The following is a 21,966-nucleotide window of genomic DNA, read 5'->3' as shown; positions in this document are numbered from 1 at the left end:
GTCTGTCGGAGTCTCCTGTCTGTCTACTTGTATTTGAGGCAGCCACCTCGCACGTTCCTACCTGCCGCTTACCGCCGAGCCAGTTGGGTCTGGCCCAGTTGTACTCCAGGCAGCTCTGTGCCTGGCGACGGCAGATCAACTAACACTTGCACGTATTTCATTGAATGTGTCTTGACGTTGCGGTTTGATACGCAGGCATACGCTTCTTAGATGTCTTTTGGAGCTATAGATGACGCACGTCCGCGTTTCCCGTCCTCTACCACGAGATCTTTGAATCATAAGGAAAGAAGGTAGATGTTTCGTTTAAGCAATTTCAGCATTCCTGACTCCATTTCCAACATTGAAGTGTTTGTATCTTTGTCACTTCTCGGCTGTTATTTGTATAACGATGTCGAACGATGGCTGGGCCAGCCGAATATAATCGAATTCCATTTCAAATGGAAGATGAAATACTCCAACTGATCGAATACCTATTCTAGAATAGCTGATTGTTACATTGACAACTTCACCTTTAGAATTATGAAATTTCACCGCACAGTATGCGTGCGTCATTATCCGAATACAAGCTGCTTCGTTTATTAGCCTTACATACACAGAGTCACACACAACATTGCCGAGAAAATCGTAATCGGACGACTTCCTTATCTTTCAAACCAATTTTATTACGAAAACGCTGGACAATTTCGAACATTTTTTGATGTTCATACCAATACGGAAAAGAAAACTTCAACCAGACTGCGGAGCGACCACGACTAAGTGACCGCACACCACCACTGTTGACGGTAGACTGGCGCTGACCACCAGGCCCGAGATGGATATGGATAGTTCATCTATAGATTTTGATAAATGAGTTTGCGGTATCAACATATGTGACACAAATGGTGGTGTCTTTTGACTGCGTTGACTTAGAAGGTTAAAGATTGTCCACCCTCAAGTTATCGTAGATCTTAGTATCTGGTTCCAATTTCAGCTTAATACCTACACCTGTTACTGAAAAAGGGGGTCTTAAGAGACGGACAGAAAGGCACACGGATAAAAAATGGCAAAAATTTTTTTTTGTTGTGATATAATTACAAATTAATTTTTTTTTATTTTTCCCTTTATTTCTACTGTGAAATCCAGATTCTTCTCAAATTTCATGATTCTAGATCAACGGCAAGTCTCCCATAGGTTTTGATGATAGAGTTTGAGGGTATCGAAATATGATGCAAGGTCGCTTTCTGTGTCACAACCAGAACTTGGGAGATGCCCGTTAAATTATCTGGTTTCCAGTAGAAGTCCATATCTGGTGAGATTTATATTATAACTTACGTCCTGTGAATACATTATTTTGAGGGTCTGTAAATACGACTCGTATTGGCACGATTTGTTGTAACAATATGACTGAAAAAGCAAACTGAGTGTTGATGTTATGTTAACTTGCGTGTTATGAAACTACGCTAGCTGAAGACAACGGCGTAATTAAGTTTTACTAAAGACACGTCGTTCTTGGTATGATTTGTTATAATTAAAGGTCAGTTAATGACATGTCATCAGTTAAAGCCTTAAAAAATCGTAACGTGAAAGACATATGTCCCTTTTCGTGAGTCCACTGTTGTGCAACGGATGGGAACTCAGAGACATGAACTACTCGTCGAGTGAAGGAGGTTCGGGTCCTGCTGTCTACAAGTATTCTTTTATTCAACTTCATGTTTTCTGAAAGCTTCTGGAACTTTCTTATTTATTTAATACAAGTATGTTCTGTAATATTCGTTGTTACAAGAGCGCCTTTACTTAGGAATGAGTTACCACGATTTAGTAAACATGCCAGAGTACATGGACCAGCGATGTGCATGATTGTTTTCTGTGTCGCTGCCTGGTTCCATAGCAGTTCAGTATCTATTTATTTATCCAAAAAGCTTTCCAGATTATGAGATAAATAATTGCTTTGTAAATATGATGTATGATTCCGTGCACAAACATGCATGTTCTTGTATGCGAGGGCACACACACACACACACACACACACACACACACACACACACAGACACACACACACACACACACACACACACACACACACACACACACACACACACATACATGGAAAACTTAAAACTAATATCGCAGTAAATAATTTATTTTTGACTTAATCTACAACATAAATTACACTTTTTGCAGCAGGAGATTTTGCACTGTCTTGTTTGAAGTCTTGTATTCCAGACGTTCAAAAATTTCAGCTGCTAAACAGAAGTAGTCATCGGATAAGAATTACCTTAGAGTTTTACTAAAAATTGAAAGTCATGAAATACTTTTTATCTTTTGTAGAAGGTGGAACTTTTATTTTTACCTTGTATCATACGATGGATATTGACGTTTTTATTTATGTAAACTACAGACAGCACAGTATGGTTTGTATATGGAAGAATGAGTCAACGTAGATATTTAGCATGCGTCCATTTTTGTAAAACAACTGTGTGATATGCGACACGGATACATCCGACAATTGACCGAGCGAGGTGGTGCAGTGGTTAACACAATGGACTCGCATTCGGGAGGACGATGGCTCAATCCCGTCTCCAGCCATCCTGATTTAGGTTTTTCGTGATTTCCCCAAATCGTTTCAGGCAAATGCCGGAATGGTTCCTTTGAAAGGGCACGGCCGATTTCGTTCCCAATCCTTCCCTAACCCGAGCTTGCGCTCCGTCTCTAATGACCTCGTTGTCGACGGGACGTTAAACACTAACCACTACCACATCCGACAATTGGCGCTAGAGTGCTCTGCGGTCGCAAATCATGTTGAGCAGCTTGTTCTCGTGATGTAACAGCTCGTGTTTAAGCGTACACAAACCGCGATGAAAACCACACCTGGCGTGCTTCACGACGAGAGACACGCCCTGTGTAAGCACGACTTTATAGTAAAGTTGCACTATCTTCTTCAGCTCCTCGTCATATGTCTTCTCCACCTGTCCATCCACGAACTGAACCAGTTGGCAAGGGCCGCCTCATGTTCCTCCACATACTAAAACGTAAGGCTGTTTTGATTCTGCGTTGATGAAAGAGATGTGCGTCTCTGCGTCTCGTCTTTTGTAACTATGTGGGAAAACAAATCCTCTCCATTCTAATGACAGCAGTCCAGAAACGCTCGTCCACGTGCCATTCTTTGTTCTTTGTGTTGGTCGGTAAGCATTTTTCGTTACTTATGTTGGACATAATCTGCGCTCTCCAAGGTTTAGTTGACAATCGTGTAAAAAGAGGCTGTCCCAAAACTTACTATTCGTTTTAATGACAAAATTAATGTAATCAATTCCTCTTTCACAGGTCTTACAGATGCTCTCTGTAGAAGAAAGACTATATATTGCATTCTGGAAACTTAGTGGTAAAACATTCGAGAAAGTGCATCAGAGGTACCTATGGAAAAGAGCTCCCAGGCTTCTTGCCAACAACTTCCGACGAAGTGGAAGTGTACTTAATCTAATGACGCAGCCCGGAGCAACGGGAAGGATCCCATGCGCTTCCATTCGTCGGCTGAGTCGTGAATATTGCACGATCCGTTGTCTGGCGTGCTCTTCGTTTTACGCTTTAGAAGGCGGGGAGTTGCTTCCAGGTAGTGCCTCATCTGGAGAGGGAAGATTATATCGCCCATATGGAAATCTGTGCGGATCTTTCGGAAGCCATTGAAAATGAAGATCTGCTAGATAACCTCCTCTGCTCAGACGAGGACACATGTCACACATGCGATTTTGTGAATCGTCTGAACTGTCGAATATTGGCCGACAAAACTGTTTATGAAATCCAAGATCTGGAGAAAAAAATACCGACATTGAACGTATGACTAAGAATGAACAAGACTAACATTTATGGATCATTCTGAGTTGCAGAGGAACCGATAATGTAGTTACCTTGACAGACTTGAGCTTTTCCTGGAACCGCAATTGGAATCTGATAGAATTCTGAATTTCATTTATACCAGCAGGACAGTTCCCATTGCCCAAGATTTCCTCAACCGCATGTTCTCTGCATGGTACAGGTTCAGCGCGTGGAATCCATGAAAACTGCGCCTAGTGAAATTTGCGCCCAACCAGAAACCTGCGAAACCTGCGTCCGATACCTGCTCCCTTTGTATCACAACTTACCCTGAACTACCTGCTCCCCAGACACGGCCGAATTGCGTCCCCATACGAGGGTGATCCCATAAGTACACAATCCAACAATGAAAACACAAAAATTTTGGAAAAAGTGTATTTATTTTTTCAACATAACCTCCTTTCAGCTCTATACACTTTTCCCAGCGATTTTCAATTATTTCGATAACTTTTTTATAAAGAGAACTGTCTATCTCCGCAAAATAGTCATTAATTGCCGACATCACGTCTTCATTTGTTGAAAATCTACGACCATCAAGCCATTTTTTCAAGTTTGGTAACAGAAAATAATCCGAGGGGACCAAATCTGGCGAAGAGGTGCGTGAAGTAGCAATTCCAACTTGAATTCATTAATTTTGGCCATTGCAGTGACTGACCTGTGAAATTGTGCATTGTCCTGAAGAAACAACACTTTCTTCTTGGCCAAATGCGGACGTTTATGCTTTATTTCTTCGCACAAACGTTACAATAAGTTCGCAAAATACTTGCCGTTGATATTTTTTCCTTTTTCAAGGTAGTCAATGAAAATTATCCCACGCGCATCCAAAAAAACCGACGCCAAGACCTTGCCTGCACATGAAACGGTCTTCGCCTTCTTTGGAGTCGCTTCTCCAATTCGTGTCCATTGTTTTGATTGTTCTTTTGTCTCGGGAGTGAAGTGGTAGACCCATGTTTCATCCATGGTTAGGGAACAGCTCAAAAAAACAGCTTTGTTGCTGCGAAACTTCGCTAAACACTCAATTGAAACATCTTCATGACACTGTTTCCGCTAGAGTATGAGCAAACGCGGCAGAAACCTTGCACACAGTTTTATCATGTCCAAATTTTCAGATAATATGCGATGTACCGCACTTTTTAAAATGTCTAATATGTCTGCTAGCTCGCGTGCATTCAGTCGACCATCATCCAGTACCGCTTTGTGGATTTTCTTTACCATTTATGGAGTCGTCACCTCATTTGGTCGACCACTGCGATGCTCGTCTTGGCAGCTTGTACGACCTCGTTTAAATTCAGCTACCCAGTACTTTACTGTTGTCAACGAAGGAGCAGACTCTCCCAAAGTAGAATCTAGCCCAGCTTTAATATAGGTTGCACTGAGGCCTTTCAAAAAAAATTGTGTATCACATAACGATGTCCAATTTTCTCCATTATCATAAGTTCACTCACAACGCTCACTACTCATGGATGCCAAACAAAAGCTAAGCAATGTGGCGTCTTCAAACTTGAAACACATGCTTCATAGATCATATACTTTCTTAACCAGAGATATTTTTCAACAACGACTGCCATGTCTCGGTCTGGCCGGGTACTTATGAGACCACCCTCGTACACCTCCTCTGCCACAGTAGCCGACTTTCTGAACAAGTAGCCTAAGTAAAGCTCTAGCTGTCGTATCGCTGACATCTTGCACCTTGTGTATTTCTGTCTGAATAGTTCCGATACGTTAGTTTCAACGACCATTCGCGGTAAGCCATGTTGCTGCTATGAAGGTTATTCTTACATAGTGAATAGTACGAAAGACGACGGGATTGTGAAGTGGCACTGTTCAAGACCGAAAGCAAACCACTGCCGAGGAATGCTTAAAACCAAGGATTCGGCGGTAATTTTTTTCACTCGAGCATCAATATGGAGCTTCAGATGAAGCTCAGTTGGAAGTAAGGAAGACTTTAAATCAGGCGAAAAAGCGGGCACGAGAGGAAGAGATTTCTATTTCCGGAATATATTCAGAGAAGCTGGGTTGCCTGCATAATCGAGTGGATGATTTTGTCACTGAAATACCCGAGCAGCAAGCAACGAAGAAAACTTTCTGCTACCAGTGAGCAAAAGCACAGGGGAATGAGAAATATCCGCAGACAAGAGAAGAAATTCACCTAAATGCAGAATTACTAGATCTGAATGTCGGTAGCAGTTTTCTGTTAGGCGATGACAAATTAGAAGAAAAGATAATAGTTTTTAGCGGAAGAGCAGGTAGAGAGGCTCTAAGAAGTAAATAAGACTGTTTTATTGGTGGTACGTTTAAGTGCTGTAGCAAGCGGTTTTCGCTAATCTACGCCTTTCACACCGACTTTGGGAGTACAAATAATGAGACAAACATCTGTCCAGTTCCTTTGTATTATTGCCAAACAAAAGAAAAGAGACATACATCCGTCTTTTCCGAAATTTGGTGGAAAATATACCAGAATGGAAACCTGCAAACGAGACCGTAGATTTCGAATCAGCAGTGACTTCTGCGACTGAAGTTGTAGTGGAGACAGCCAAAGTACATGGGTGTTATTTCCACATGGAAAAGTGTCTCTGGAGAAATGTGCAAGATCTCGGAATTCCTCACGAATACAAAGTAAATAAAGAAATGAGACTACAAATTCGCATGTCTGCTGGGCTGGCGCTTCTACGACCTGAAGCTGTAGGTGACGGATGGATCGAGATACATTCACAGGCACCGGATAACTCCGGGCTTTCAGAGTTTTTTGACTGCGTTGTAGACAAATGGTTGAAAAACGAAGAAACCCTATCAGCCTTTGGAGTTGCTACAAACGGAACCATCGAATGACCAACGCTCTAGCGGTCTGGCACCACAAAATTAATAACATGCTTGCTAAACCGAATCATAAAATCAATGACGCAATTCGGTATATGAAAGGAGAAGCAGATAATTCAGCGTGCGCGTTAATGAAGGCAGAGCTGAGCATGAAAGGAAAACGGAAAATACATAATAAAATTCATCACTAGCTGAGGGGACTATTGCTACGCCACCTTCACAAATTCCCTCACATACTTCCGTCGATACACCACAAAATTCGCCCCCAGCTGACGACACAGCTGCTCCACCATATTCACAGGTAGCTTCACTTAATATCTTCGATACAAAATGATCTTAATTACTTTCACCAAAGTTACTATAATTGTTACTACTGGCTAGTGTCTCATTAAAACGGGATGAAAGGATGGAAAAATAGTAACAAAGTAGGAAGAGGATGGTGAAATCAGAGCTTGCTTGAAAGCTATCTCCTACCTACGAAAATTTTACTAAATTTATCAGAAGATGTATACAGATAGAAAAATGTGCAAAATGTAAACAACAACATATATATATATATATATATATATATATATATATATATATATATATATATATATATATATATATATATATACTCCTGGAAATTGAAATAAGAACACCGTGAATTCATTGTCCCAGGAAGGTGAAACTTTATTGACACATTCCTGGGGTCAGATACATCACATGATCACACTGACAGAACCACAGGCACATAGACACAGGCAACAGAGCATGCACAATGTCGGCACTAGTACAGTGTATATCCACCTTTCGCAGCAATGCAGGCTGCTATTCTCCCATGGAGACGATCGTAGATATGCTCGATGTAGTCCTGTGGAACGGCTTGCCATGCCATTTCCACCTGGCGCCTCAGTTGGACCAGCGTTCGTGCTGGACGTGTAGACCGCGTGAGACGACGCTTCATCCAGTCCTAAACATGCTCAATGGGGGACAGATCCGGAGATCTTGCTGGCCAGGGTAGTTGACTTACACCTTCTAGAGCACGTTGGGTGGCACGGGATACATGCGGACGTGCATTGTCCTGTTGGAACAGCAAGTTCCCTTGCCGGTCTAGGAATGGTAGAACGATGGGTTCGATGACGGTTTGGATGTACCGTGCACTATTCAGTGTCCCCTCGACGATCACCAGTGGTGTACGGCCAGTGTAGGAGATCGCTCCCCACACCATGATGCCGGGTGTTGGCCCTGTGTGCCTCGGTCGTATGCAGTCCTGATTGTGGCGCTCACCTGCACGGCACCAAACACGCATACGACCATCATTGGCACCAAGTCAGAAGCGACTCTCATCGCTGAAGACGACACGTCTCCATTCGTCCCTCCATTCACGCCTGTCGCGACACCACTGGAGGCGGGCTGCACGATGTTGGGGCGTGAGCGGAAGACGGCCTATGGTGTGCGGGACCGTAGCCCAGCTTCATGGAGACGGTTGCGAATGGTCCTCGCCGATACCCCAGGAGCAACAGTGTCCCTAATTTGCTGGGAAGTGGCGGTGCGGTCCCCTACGGCACTGCGTAGGATCCTACGGTCTTGGCGTGCATCCGTGCGTCGCTGCGGTCCGGTCCCAGGTCGACGGGCACGTGCACCTTCCGCCGACCACTGGCGACAACATCGATGTACTGTGGAGACCTCACGCCCCACGTGTTGAGCAATTCGGCGGTACGTCCACCCGGCCTCCAGCATGCCCACTATACGCCCTCGCTCAAAGTCCGTCAACTGCACATACGGTTCACGTCCACGCTGTCGCGGCATGCTACCAGTGTTAAAGACTGCGATGGAGCTCCGTATGCCACGGCAAACTGGCTGACACTGACGGCGGCGGTGCACAAATGCTGCGCAGCTAGCGCCATTCGACGGCCAACACCGCGGTTCCTGGTGTGTCCGCTGTGCCGTGCGTGTGATCATTGCTTGTACAGCCCTCTCGCAGTGTCCGGAGCAAGTATGATGGGTCTGACACACCGGTGTCAATGTGTTCTTTTTTCCATTTCCAGGAGTGTATATATATATATATATATATATATATATATATATATATATATATATATATATAACTTAAAAAGAGGTATATTGATGATGCCTATAAGCTGATTTTAAACACGCCTAAATGACAACTATTTACTTTGGTATTTAGCAAGTCCAACGCCTGGATAAAGTGTGATCGAAATCTGATTATTTTTAACAACTAATGCCGGCCATACTGAATTTTGCTTCCCTGGTTTCTCAGATGATTCAAGGCAAATGCTGGAATGGTTTCTTAGAGGCCATGGTTGCTTCCTCCCCCTCCTATAACCACAAATTCGAGAGAAAGATAAATCTCTAACGATAATAACAGTCGACGCTACGTAAGACGCCAAACGCAAAATTTGTTTTCGCTGGTTTCTTATGACGATGAACAAAGATGTACTGAGCTAAGATTAAACATATCAGTGGAATGTAAACTCTGTTTCTGCGAGTGAAGAAGTCATTCACTTTATAAAGCTTCTTAGATATATATACGTATACACACTTTAATGACGTAAGAATAAGACTGATAAGCTATTTAAATGTTATTGAATATTTTGGCGATATTTGCTGTGATTAATGCTGAACTTGTAGAGGACTGTATGAAGAACCTCACAAAAACGTAAAATAGAACATTTGTGACTAACACCTAGCTTATAATTTCTTCGTTCTTTTTCGTCTGCATATTCGGTAATTGCCTCGCCAATATCATTATCTCTAGCTAGCCCATTTTTATTCACTAACTGCTATATTAGACAGTTGTGCTTGACTCACTGTGGACCCAACATAATTCTTAATTAAGCTGACTTTTGAAAAAAAGAATTATCTTACATAACGCTATCGCAGCACACAAAGTTAATAAAAAACTTAGATCCAAAGTAAAGTTGGGAACAGTTTCGGAAAAAAATCTTCTTAGTGGTGAAATTTGTTTGAGGAATCTCGTGATAATTGTCAACTGATTTTTGTATAACCTTAGGAAGTTTAGTTTCTGAAGTTTTAATCAAATGACTAGGATCTGAAACAGCATCTGATATACGTTCCATGGTTTTGCAACGTTTATCGATTTCTTGCAGAAAGCTGTCAATGCACTCTTAACATTGACCTACTCAGTTGCAGGGTTCTGTGTAGCACGGTTTGAGAATGCGAGCTCGGAAACATCTGGGTAGCGTCCCTCGGCTCTTCTACCTGCCAGCCAAGGGGCTTAGTGGACCCTTTCTGGACGCAAATTTCACTGGGCGCAGTTTTCAGTACACCCAGCGCGTGCGTAGCCAGGGAGGTCACCTGATTGTACCTCGACAGAGTTCTTCACGTGAGGTTACATAAAGTCCCATGCTTACATGGTTAAAATCAGTGCCCTGCGCTAGCTGTCCCATCGGAGTTTGGAGACGGTTGACTGCATCACACCTGATAAACTATGGGATGTGTTCCTGGCTACGGTGGAAAAGTGATTTTATGTTCATATCCAGGGTGGCAACGTTGAACTTTGATGACTTCTGATTCCTCATATGTAACCTCAATATTAAACAAGTATTTGATGAAAATGGATCGTTTCTTTTGGGAAAACCTGCCGTTGTGCGTCCAACATAAAGATATACGTCAGCCACGTCACTAAATTTGGTCATTAAATAGATCGCAGTTTTTGATCCACTTGTACGAATTCACCTGTCTGGATACTGAGCCATTAACTCCGTTCTGCACCTTGCACAATTTGCCCGATTTTCGAAGCCATCGTGGTTTGTTTTCTTTGAATAACAATCTTCAGAAGGTGCTGAATTTGCAAAACGTTTTTCTGAGGCGCCTCCTTTCCAATGTAAACAAGGGGCCCTTATTTCTCGAATACACCTCATAGAACAAAGGGTAATGTGGTGGTGATGGTGGTGGAGATCTCGAAGATACGGCGCAAACCGTTGTGATCATCAGATAAAATACACTGCCTGAAAAAGGAATTAGTACACTCTTTTAGAGATTTCCTATTCACTATTTATTGTTGTAACAGTGCGTATGGAGTATATGAAATGATTACATTTACAGATCAATAGCACAAGCAGTTATCAGATAGCAGGTATCGATCCTTGCTGAAACACTCGCATTAGTACGTGATGAAGCCTCTACAGGTGTCAATGCAGGCGTTGACTCTGGTATCCAGTCGGTCCGTGCAGATGCCGAATACTGTTCTGGAATTCGTTATACCTCTCCCGCTCCGTTTGTTTACGTATTTCTATAAGAGTTGTTGGCTGACGAGTCACGTGAGACACTTACCGTCCCATCATATCCCACACGTGCTCGACTGAAGACAAGTCCGGAGATAGTGCTGGTCACAGAAGTTGCTGCTCGTCTTAAACAGCACGTTGAGTTCCACTGACTATGTGTGGGCGAGCATTTCCTGTTGGAACAACACATCACATTCCTGTTACAACACCGGGAAAATAACGGGTCTAATACACTACTGGTCATTAAAATTGCTACACCACGAAGATGACGTGCTACAGACGCGAAATTTAACCGACAGGAAGAAGATGCTGTGGCATGCCAATGATTAGCTTTTCATAGCATTCACAAAAGGTTGGCACCGGTGACGACACCTACAACGTGCTGACATGAGGAAAGTTTCCAACCGATTTCTCATACACAAGCAGCACTTGACCGGCGTTGCCTGGTGAAACGTTGTTGTGATGCCTCGTGTAAGGTGGAGAAATGCGTACCATGACGTTTCCGACTATGATAAAGGTCGGATTGTAGCCTATCGTGATTGATGTTTATCGTATCGCGACATTGGTGCTCGCGTTGGTCGAGATCCAATGACTGTTAGCAGAATATGGAATCGGTGGGTTCAGGAGGGTAATATAAAATGCTGTGCTGGATCCCAACTGCCTAGTATCACTAGCAGTCGAAATGACAGGCATCTTATCCGCATGGCTGTAACGAATCGTGCAGCCACGTCTCGATCCCTGAGTCAACAGATGGGGGACGTTGGCAAGACAACAACCACCTGCACGAACAGTTCGACGACGTTTGTAGCAGCATGGACTATCAGCTCGGAGACCATGGCTGCGGTTATCCTTGACGATGCATCACAGACAGAAGCACCTGCGATGGTGTACTCAACCTGGGTGCACGAATGGCAAAACGTCATTTTTTCGGATGCTGTTTACAGCATCATGATGGTGGCACCCGTGTTTGGCGACATCGCGGTGAACGCACATTGGAAGCGTGTATTCGTCATCGCCATACTGGCGTATCACCCGGCGTGATGGTATGGGGTGCCATTGGTTACACGTCTCGGTCACCTCTTGTTCGCACTGACGGAACTTTGAACAGTGGACGTTACATTTCAGATGTGTTACGACCTGTGGCTCTACCCTTCATTCAATCCCTGCGAAACCCTACATTTCAGCAGGATAATGCACGACCGCATGTTGCATGTACTGTACGGGCCTTTCTGGATACAGAAAATGTTCGACTGCTGCCCGGTGCAGCATATTCTCCAGGTCTCTCACCAATTGAAAACGTCTGGTCAATGGTGGCCGAGCAACTGGCTCGTCACAATACGCCAGTCACTACTCTTGATGAACTGTGGTATCGTGGTGAAGTTGCATGGGCAGCTGTACCTGTACACGCCATCCAAGCTTTGTTTGACTCAATGCCCAGGCGTATCAAGGCCGTTATTACAACCAGAGGCGATTGTTCTGGGTACTGATTTCTCAGGATCTATGCAACCAAATTGTGTGAAAATGTAATCACATGTCAGTTTTGGTATAATATATTTGTCCAATGAATACCCGTTTATGATCTGCATTTCATCTTGGTGTAGCAATTGTAATGGCCAGTAGTGTAACATTCTGCACATACCGAGCGCTGGTTAGCGTCTCCTCCAGAAACGCCAAAGGCGAACGTGAGTTGCAGCTTATCGCACCCCAGACTATAGATCAGAAGCGAGGCATAGGTGCAGTTCAAATTAGTGCAGGTGGAATGTATGACAAATTACAGTGAGACGCTATCCAGTAGCAACAATTATAGTAACGTAGATGAAAGTCATAAAGATTATATTGTGACGGAGATGTTAGGTGAAGCTATTTTTTAAGGCGGCGGAGCAGCAGTCTAATTAGCTGGAGACGAATCTTGTGCTATATCGACGGAAGTATGTGCAGGAATTTGTGAAGGCGGCTTAGCAATAGTCTCGTCAGCGGGTGATGAATTTTATTATGTATTGCCGGAAATGGATGATTTATTGTTAAAGGGAAGCAAAGGTGAGGTTTCAGAGGCTGAAGCTGCGGAAGTTGAGGGCACTGGTTTAGATAGCTCGGAGAAATGAGTTTGTCCATTCATTTCTGTTGATAGAAATGAAGCAATGGCTCGTGATGAAAGCGCGAATTGTGAGTAGGTATGGAACGAAGAATGTGAAAGTAGTGTCAGAGATGTGATCAGAACGAAAAGTGTCTGAGGAGAGAAAATGATACGGAGACAGAGGTAGCTCCGAATTTGGCGGAATTCGAGTGTGCTGTGATTTCTGTTGTGGTGCAGTGCAGTAAAGGCAAAGTGAATGGTGTATCGGAGGGGGTTGGTATATTTATTGGTGGTGGTTTCTATAATGTATTGACAGATGTAATGGATGTTTTAAGTAATGGATGTTATGAGATATCGGAGAATGTTAATCGAGTTAATTGTAATAAAGTTTGTAATGATTCGGCAGAAATAAATGACTTTTGTGTAAGATAGACTAAGTATGAATTTTTGCGGTTACTTGTGAAATATTACACCTCCAATACCTTCTACTTCAGAGGAACCGATCGGTTTATTTGATGCTTACGAGGATGATGAAACGACAGGATTTAAAAGTGATTTAAATACTACAAATGAGTTGGAGGTAGATCGGGAGACTCCAGGAGTGCATAATGAGATTGAGGATTGTTCTGGAATTACATTGTGTAATATAAACATGGAAGAGAGGGAGGGGTAGTTAGAAATAACCTTTTGAGGGAGCAGTGTTAAACACTGGATGAGATGAAAGATGAGCAACCTCAACGTGAAATGAAGGATGTTGATGAAGAAAGAAGGTAGGCGTTTCCCGAATCTAAAAGCGGCGTCCCAGTGGTAGTCACAAATTTTGTATGTGAACGTAAGATTCCGTTGATGAACGAGGAAAGGGGGCTCGAATTTGAGCTGGTGAAAAAGCGAAAAAAGTGAAATTCACAAGATACACTGGCGAGATAAATGTTATAAGAAGCAATAGTGACAGAGTTGTACCTTGTAAAAGAAGAAGGGCATGCGTATTAATATAAGTGTGTAGATATGTGTATTTTCATGTTAGGTTTTAAGAATTTTAGTGTAATATTTCTGTTTTGTGCCAGGAATAATTTGATAAATTTAAGATGTAAGTGATAAAGTATGAATGCAGAATCTAGTGCAAGGCATGAGTAAATATTGACCGCACAAATCTTGGTGAGAGGAGGTCGACAAAGCTTAAATAAGTTTCATTATTTACGATGGAGAAAAATATGAATGATACTGTACATATTGTACATAATATTTGGGAGGAAGTTCCAAGGGATAATTTGACCATCCGGCAGACTTCCGTATGAACGACGTAGTAATAAACGTACCTGGTGTAGAGAAACAGCTGAAAGATTTGAAAGCAAATAAATCACCAGGTCCGGATGGAATCCAGGTTCGATTTTACAAAAAATACTCTACGGCATTGACCCCTTACCTAGATTGCATTAATCGTGAATCTCTAGCCCAGACAAAGTCCCAAGTGACTGGAAAAAAGCGCAGATGACTCCAATATATAAAATGGATAAAAGAACGGACGTGCAATATTGCAGAACAAGTTAGCAACAGAAGTTAGAGGACTTCTGTTTGTTGCAGAATAGTTGAACGTATTCTCAGTTCGAATATAATAAAGATTCTTGAGACTGAGACGCTTACGTTCACGAATCAGCATAGTTTTAGAAAGCATCGCTCGTGCGAGACTCAGCTTGCCCTTTTCTCACATGATATACTGAGAACTATGAATGAAGGGCCACAGGTAGATTCCATATTTCTAGATTTCCAGACAGTATTTTACTCGGTGCCCCATCGCAGGCTGTTAACGAAGGTACGAGCATATGGAATAAATTCGCAGACATGTGAGTGGTTCGAAGACTTCTTAAATAATAGAACCCAGTATGTTGTCATCGACGGCAAGTGTTCTCCAAAGACAAGGATATCGTCAGGAGTGCCTCAGGGAAGTGTGATAGGACCACTGTTGGTCTCTATATATGTAACTGATGACACGGTGGGCAGCAGTCTGCGGTTGTTTGCTGATGATGCCGTGGTGTACGGCAAGGTGTCGAAGTTGAGTGACTGTAGGAAGATACAAGACGACTTACACAAAATTTACAGTTGGTGTGATGAAGGGCAGCTAGCCCTAAATGTGGGCAAATGTAAGTTAGTGAGGATGAGTAAGAATAACAAACCTGTAATGTTCGTATACAGTATTACCAGCGTCTTGCTTGACACAGTCAAATCGTTTACATTCCTGGGCGTAGCATTGCAAAGCGGTATGAGGTGGAACGAGCGCGTGAGAAGTGTGATAGGGAAGATGAATGGTCGACTTCAGTTTATTGGGAGAATTTTAGGAAAGAGTGAAGGGGAAGCTCATATAGGCAGCTGGTGTGACCTATTCTTGAGCACTACTCGAGTGTTTGGGATCCCTAACAGGTAAGATTGAAGGAAGACATCGAAGCAATTCAGAGGCGGGCTGCTAGATTTGTTACTTTTAAGTTCGAACAACGAATAAGTGTTACAGAGATACTTCGGGATCTCAAATGGGAATTCCTGGACGGAATTCGACGTTCTTTTCGAGAAACACTATTGATAAAATTTAAGGAACCGGAATTTGAAGCTGACTGCCGTACGATTGTATTGCCGCAACATACATTGCTCATAAGGACCACGATTACAAGATACGAGAGATTACGGCTGATACGGAGGCATATAGGCAGTCGTTTCTCCCTCGCTCTATTTGCGAGTGGAACAGAAAAGGAAATGAGAAGTAGTGGTACAGACTACACCCCGCCACAAACCGTATAGTGGCTTGTGGAGTATCTATGTAGATGTAGATATGTTACTTGTAGTATGTAGTATTTTGCATGGAATTTTCATGTAAAGTGTTTGGTTTATTTTAAATTATTCTTTGCAAAAAATTTGGTTCGTGGAGGTTAGCAGACCTCATTAAAATTTTAACTGCTTGTGGGAGTAGAACCTGTAGATACGTAAAAAGTATAAGCAATGTTTTGGGAATATAGTTCTTTGAATAATCCTATAATATATGCTATTTTGAAGCCATTTTGGAATAGATTTCTGGAGTTAAAATTCTGGGGCTAGTGGTACTTTAGTGCAAACATGAGTCAATATTTGCTGACTTTATGATGCAGTCATCTACTAAGTTGAGAGGAGAGTTGAAAAGACGGTTTCTGCACAGCGTAGTATTAGTTTTAAATTTTCTTATTAGATGCGGTAAAATTGTAGAGCAAAGATAGAGTATTAGTTGGTTTATGGTGGCCAACAAATTTCATAGCATAAAAGAATTGTTTTGTAGAGGGGACATTGACAGAGAGTTTGAAGTTTCAAGTGGAATCAAGTGTTTTTCCTATGCGATAAATGAATTTTTGCTTGCTATCTTGTTTGTGAATGTATCGATTCCACAGAGGAGGACGTTCAGTGCCTGATCTATGGGGATTCGAGAAGTCGTATGATTATTGGTGCTGAAGAACGCTAGCTGTCGAAATACGACAGTGGTGTCACTATCGTATTTCGACAGCTATCGTCCTTCAGCACTGACGGTGACTGGGGATTGACGCTCGTTTCAGTGCAGTATGTGGCCAAAGCGAGGATTAATTTCTGCAGGCGACTGGACCGAGAACAATCTAAACTTCGATTCCATCACACCGATTATGTGCTGTGTCAGTGAAAGTAAAGTAGTGGTCAAAGCAAAAGGTGCTATCAAAGAGGCAAAAGCGCTAAGAATCTTTTGAGAAGAAGGAGCTGACTCGACAATTTATTTAAATTTACGTGTTTTTTTAATTAACATGCCGTAATTTTATAATTTTTGTTTCATTCAGGAAAATTAAGGTGATAATATGACATATCCGGGGCTACACGCTGTTTCATACACCATCACAAACATACTTACACTATTATTCTGACACGCAAGTATGATGTTCCATTTATTGCGGTATTCCTCTACTATTTTATGTAAATACACTACTAGCCATTAAAATTGCTACACCACGTAGATGAAGTGCTACAGACGTGAAATTTAACCGACAGGAAGAAGTTGCTGTGATATGCAAATGATTAGCTTTTCAGAGCATTCACACAAGGTTGGCGCCGGTGGCGACACCTACAACGTGCTGACATGAGGAAAGTTTCCAACCGATTTCTCATGCACAAACAGCAGCTGACCGGCGTTGCCTGCTGAAATTTTGTTGTGATGCCTCGTGTAAGGAGGAGAAATGCGTACCATCACGTTTCCACTTTGATAAAGATCGGATTGTGGCCTATCGCGATTGCAGTTTTTCATATCGCGACATTGCTGCTCGCGTTGGTCGAGATCCAATGACTGTTAGCAGAATATGGAATCGGTGGGTTCAGGAGGATAATACGGAACGCCGTGCTGGATCCCAACGACCTCGTATCACTAGCACTCGAGATGACAGGCATCTTATCCGCATGGCTGTAACGGATCGTGCAGCCACGTCTCGATCCCTGAGTCAATAGATGGAGCGTTTGCAAGACAACAACCATCTGCACGAACAGTTCGACGACGTTTGCAGCAGCATGGACAATTAGCTCGGAGACCATGGCTGCGGTTACCCTTGACGCTGCATCACAGACAGGAGCGCCTGCGATGGTGTGCTCAACGACGAACCTGGGAGCAGGAATTGCAAAACGTCATTTTTTCGGATGAATCCTGGTTCTGTTTACAGGATCATGATGGTCGCATCCGTGTTTGGCGTCATCGCTGTGAAAGCACATTGGAAGCGTGTATTCGTCATCGCCATACTGGCGTATCACCCGGCGTGATGGTATGGGGTGCCATTGGTTACACGTCTCGGTCACCTGTTGTCCGCATTGACGGCACTTTGAACAGTGGACATTACATTTCAGATGTGTTACGACCCGTGTTCTACCCTTCATTCGATCCCTGCGAAACCCTACATTTCAGCAGGATAATGCACGACCGCTTGTTGCAGGTCCTGTACGGTCCTTTCTGGATACAGAAAATGTTCGACTGCTGCCCTGGCCAGCACGTTCTCCAGACCTCTTGCCAATTGAAAACGTCTGGTCAATAGTGGCCGAGCAACTGGCTCGTCACAATATGCCAGTCACTACTCTTGATGAAAGGTGGTATTGTGTTGAAACTGCGTGGGCAGCAGTAACTGTACACGCCATCCAAGCTCTGTTTGACTCAATGCCCAGGCGTATCAAGGCCGTTATTACAGCCAGGGGTGGTTGTTCTGGGTACTGATTTCTCTGGATGTATGCACCCAAATAGCGTGAAAATCTCATCACTTCTTCTTGGTGTAGCAATTTCAATGGCCAGTAGTGTACGTTAAATTTGGTGCAAATGAATGTACCAAGTTAGCGAACTAATGTGCCACATTATGTGGATGTGTGTAACGTTACGAGTATGTAAGCAAGTTATTCGTGCACCTAGGACTGGTACTGAGGAGATATGAATTTGCATGTTTGGCTGAGTATGAACCGGCGCGACGATGAAGTCACGCGACCGCTCCAGGCGAACGAGGGAGAGAGAGAAGGAGCACGTGGCCGGAAACGGGGAAAATCCCTAGGCTGGGAATTTGGACTGCTGTTACTCACATAGACTCTGTACATGAGATGCTCGAAGAAATGGTAGAGTGTCAGACAGTCTTAAAGATGGCTAAGTTACAGCTCTTTGACATTTGACGGAAGCTCACACTGCACGCGTACCTAGGCGAGCTAATCGGTCGCCCAGTATCGGTACGAGGTAAGGTGAAATTGTTGTGCTGCTGAAAGCTGTGCGGCGCCAAGACCGAGAGGGCATCGCTGCCGAGATAAATGAGGCACATTCAATGACACAACAATATTTCAATATCTTTAAAACTACAGAAGCTAACATTTCACAGCAAATCAAAAATTTCAGGATGAACCTCTGCATAAATAACTTTTAAAGACTTCATGCGATTTCAGCATGCGGCATCTCAGAGGATAGCATTGCACTATAGCTACCAGATCTGAAAGCTTCGTATCTGTATCTATGTTAATTATTTGCTTATAAAGTCTTTTATATCTTTATATTACGCAGATGTTTGTCAGAACGCCGTATTCTTCACATTTACAGAGCATATGAACACAGCGTCAACACCTCATATTTTGTCATACTTGTGTGTTTATTTAATGAACAGTTTATTATTTTGCCAGCAACCTTAAATATTGACTGCCAGTACTATTAAAAAACTATACTAATTAAAAATAGTGAGTCACATGTGTTAGCGGATAGCATAATTAAAAAGAGAACCAAAAGACACTTCTGTCAAGAGTGCATAAATAATTGTTTTAACAAAATTTAGCGACAGTATGTTGTCATTTAACGTGCGCGCACTTGCGCGAGAATACTAGCATTTTAATTGAAGAATATTCTCTTATTTGCAGTTATTGTGAATGATCTGAGTGTGACCGACTATTTATATTTCTTCATAAAACATTGTTGTAATACATTAGATTAGTCTGGGAAGTGGTCATGTTGAATCATATCATTTCTGTAGAGCTTAATAACGATGTATTTTTGGTGGGGATGGCCTTCAACCAACTGGAAAGCAGACAGTAGCGTAACACGACGGGAGTCAATTCGAGACTGGGACTTCTGGAGTGAGAATCTCAAGGGAGCGACTCTAGCACTTTATGTCAAATGCAGGAAGAAGGCAGACCTACCTATTGTAGCGTGCGTCATTCACTCATAGAGGTGCTTGATTCTGGGAGGTGAACCGCCGCTACGATACTGTAACTTCTGAAGGGACTCAGTATTACAAGAGGTATGAATGTTACCCGGAATAGGGTATTGTATTACGGAATTGAGGATAGACAGGGTATGTGTTACTATTCTTTCTATCGCATGTGTCAAATTGTGAATCATTATGTTGAACTCTTAAGTGATTTAAGCTCGGGAATAATTCGCGTATTGTTATTACGAGATGGACTTAGGCTTCGCATATCATATTACTATGAAGTTTCCGAATTTTGCTAAGATTTTAGTAACGCTCTCAACGTAACTTAAGGGGATTTGATAAGGGCATTTTCTGTCTGTATATTAACTGAGTACCGTACGACCACATCCCATTTATTTGAGATGTCCTTTCTTGAATAAACATTATTCAACATAGTTCTCTGTCGTCTACGTCAATTACAGACATTAGAATACAATCATTATACTACATTATTCATTTAACTTTAATTTTGTATTTCTGTATATTTTATTAACTCGCAATTCTAGCAAGTGCTTTGACTTTTTAACTGCAGGATCATAGCTACAGAGTATTATTTTCAGCGAATTAGCTCCAGGGCATAAAAGCAGACGTGCTTGGCTTGACACTATGACTACATTGAGATACTCTTTTTAAATACTGCCGTGCATAGCGGAAGTACCTAAAGTACTAGTAACCACAGGTAAAGACGCAACTGTTTTGCTCGTATGAGATACTGTTTGGAAGAGCAACTTCCCCTACAGTAACCGTTACGTACCGTCGCAATTCCCTTGGACCCTTCCCTCGACATGTGATCGCCTTCATAGTTGATTATCTGTGTAAATCTCACCCTACATTCCTACATTACGTGCGTTGGAAAGTTTCCTATTATTCTGTTGGCCCCTTACGTTGGCACCGTTGGTGACGTGTCACGTATACTTCTTGCTGGCGTGTTTGACCAGTCTCGAAGAAGTGTATAGTGTCCAGTTGCTTTTGGAAGCGTTATCTGCCCCCGATATCCTTTTTGGCTTCCCTCTATCACGCACGTATGTCCTCTAGAACACATTCCTAAGGCCTTGTCAGTATGATACCACTAGATATGTGAACTATTTATCTAACTGTATGCCATTCCTCTTTCTTACAGAACCCTTCCAACAGCTCACAATATATATTACCATGGTAACAGAGGCTTTAATGGCGCTGTACTCGAAGTGCTTGGAATTTAAAGGGCTGTTCTACAAATCTCGCATGGTGCTCCCGTGTGACGGCAAGGATGGCCTCAGTGGAAAATTCCTGTACATCCAAGACAATAGCAACGAGTACACACAGACGGTTCTCTGCGAAGTCGAAGTCTTCGCTTACAGAGGTAAGCTATAGTCATAAGCTAGCAGATTCTACGCTTACCACCTGTTGCTGGACAGGTAAAAGTGACGAGTAATTATAGATGAATCAGCATCAAAGGTGCTTCTGGCGCGCCAGCACTGTGGGAGAACGTTTGTTAAGATCGCTCTGATACACTCGTCTTTATTTTCCACAACAAGTCCAATCAGTGTTTTCTCTTGCGTTACTAACACTGGTAAGGACAAGACCCCAATATATTTACTGTGGTTATACTCCATGAATGAAAGTAATATAATTTTTAATGTACATGTTTGTAACGACTTATAACGTAAAATTTTAGCTATACAAACAGGAGACCAGCAGCTTTGATACTAGCATTACAACGGTGAGCCAAATACACCCTCCATCTTTCAAAGAGCTCTGCTATCCGCTACACAAATAAACAGGCCGATATGACTCTAGGAAAGAGGTCATGCTCGATTTCGGCTGAGACTTTGTGAACTTGACGTGGAGTCTCCCCACCGAAAATAGAGAAGAGCGGGTGAGATCTGAATATCGAGCATGTCAGCGTGAGAGGCTGCCATTTCCAATCCCTGCATCCGATATATATTCACACTGCTCATAACGAGACGAAGTGTTCCTCACATTACATAGCAGGTTGTTCGTTTTGTTACTAAAAATGAAGCAGGTTGCATGGCCACTACCAGCTAAAAATTTCTGTTAACGTAACGTTCGAAATAGTTGCTTAGTGTCCATTTTTACCTCACTTTGTGGATAAGTATGGTTACTAACTTTTAGCTTTCTTGTATACGGGCTGTTTACTATTATAGGTACGAACGAAAGAGGCGAGTAGAGGACAATGAAAGAACCAAATACGAGGGCTATCCACAAAGTACATTACGTTTTGGAATTAAAAATAAATATAGTATTGGAAATT

The 21,966-nt window shown here is 42.6% G+C and overlaps 1 protein-coding gene across 1 annotated transcript in view; it reads left to right on the top strand.

The window, feature by feature from the left end:
- LOC124723046 overlaps positions 1 to 21,966 on the top strand; it is a 401,647-nt gene that overhangs the window by 188,211 nt on the left and 191,470 nt on the right. The window contains exon 3 of the mRNA XM_047248226.1: positions 20,833 to 21,054. Within this exon, the coding sequence (XP_047104182.1) occupies positions 20,865 to 21,054 (190 nt within the window). The 5' untranslated portion in view covers positions 20,833 to 20,864. The remainder of the gene's footprint in view (positions 1 to 20,832; positions 21,055 to 21,966) is intronic.

The sequence above is a fragment of the Schistocerca piceifrons genome, chromosome X (assembly GCF_021461385.2).
Source record: "Schistocerca piceifrons isolate TAMUIC-IGC-003096 chromosome X, iqSchPice1.1, whole genome shotgun sequence".
NCBI classification, from domain to species: domain Eukaryota; kingdom Metazoa; phylum Arthropoda; class Insecta; order Orthoptera; family Acrididae; genus Schistocerca; species Schistocerca piceifrons.
This window is presented reverse-complemented; position numbering and strand designations above follow the sequence as displayed.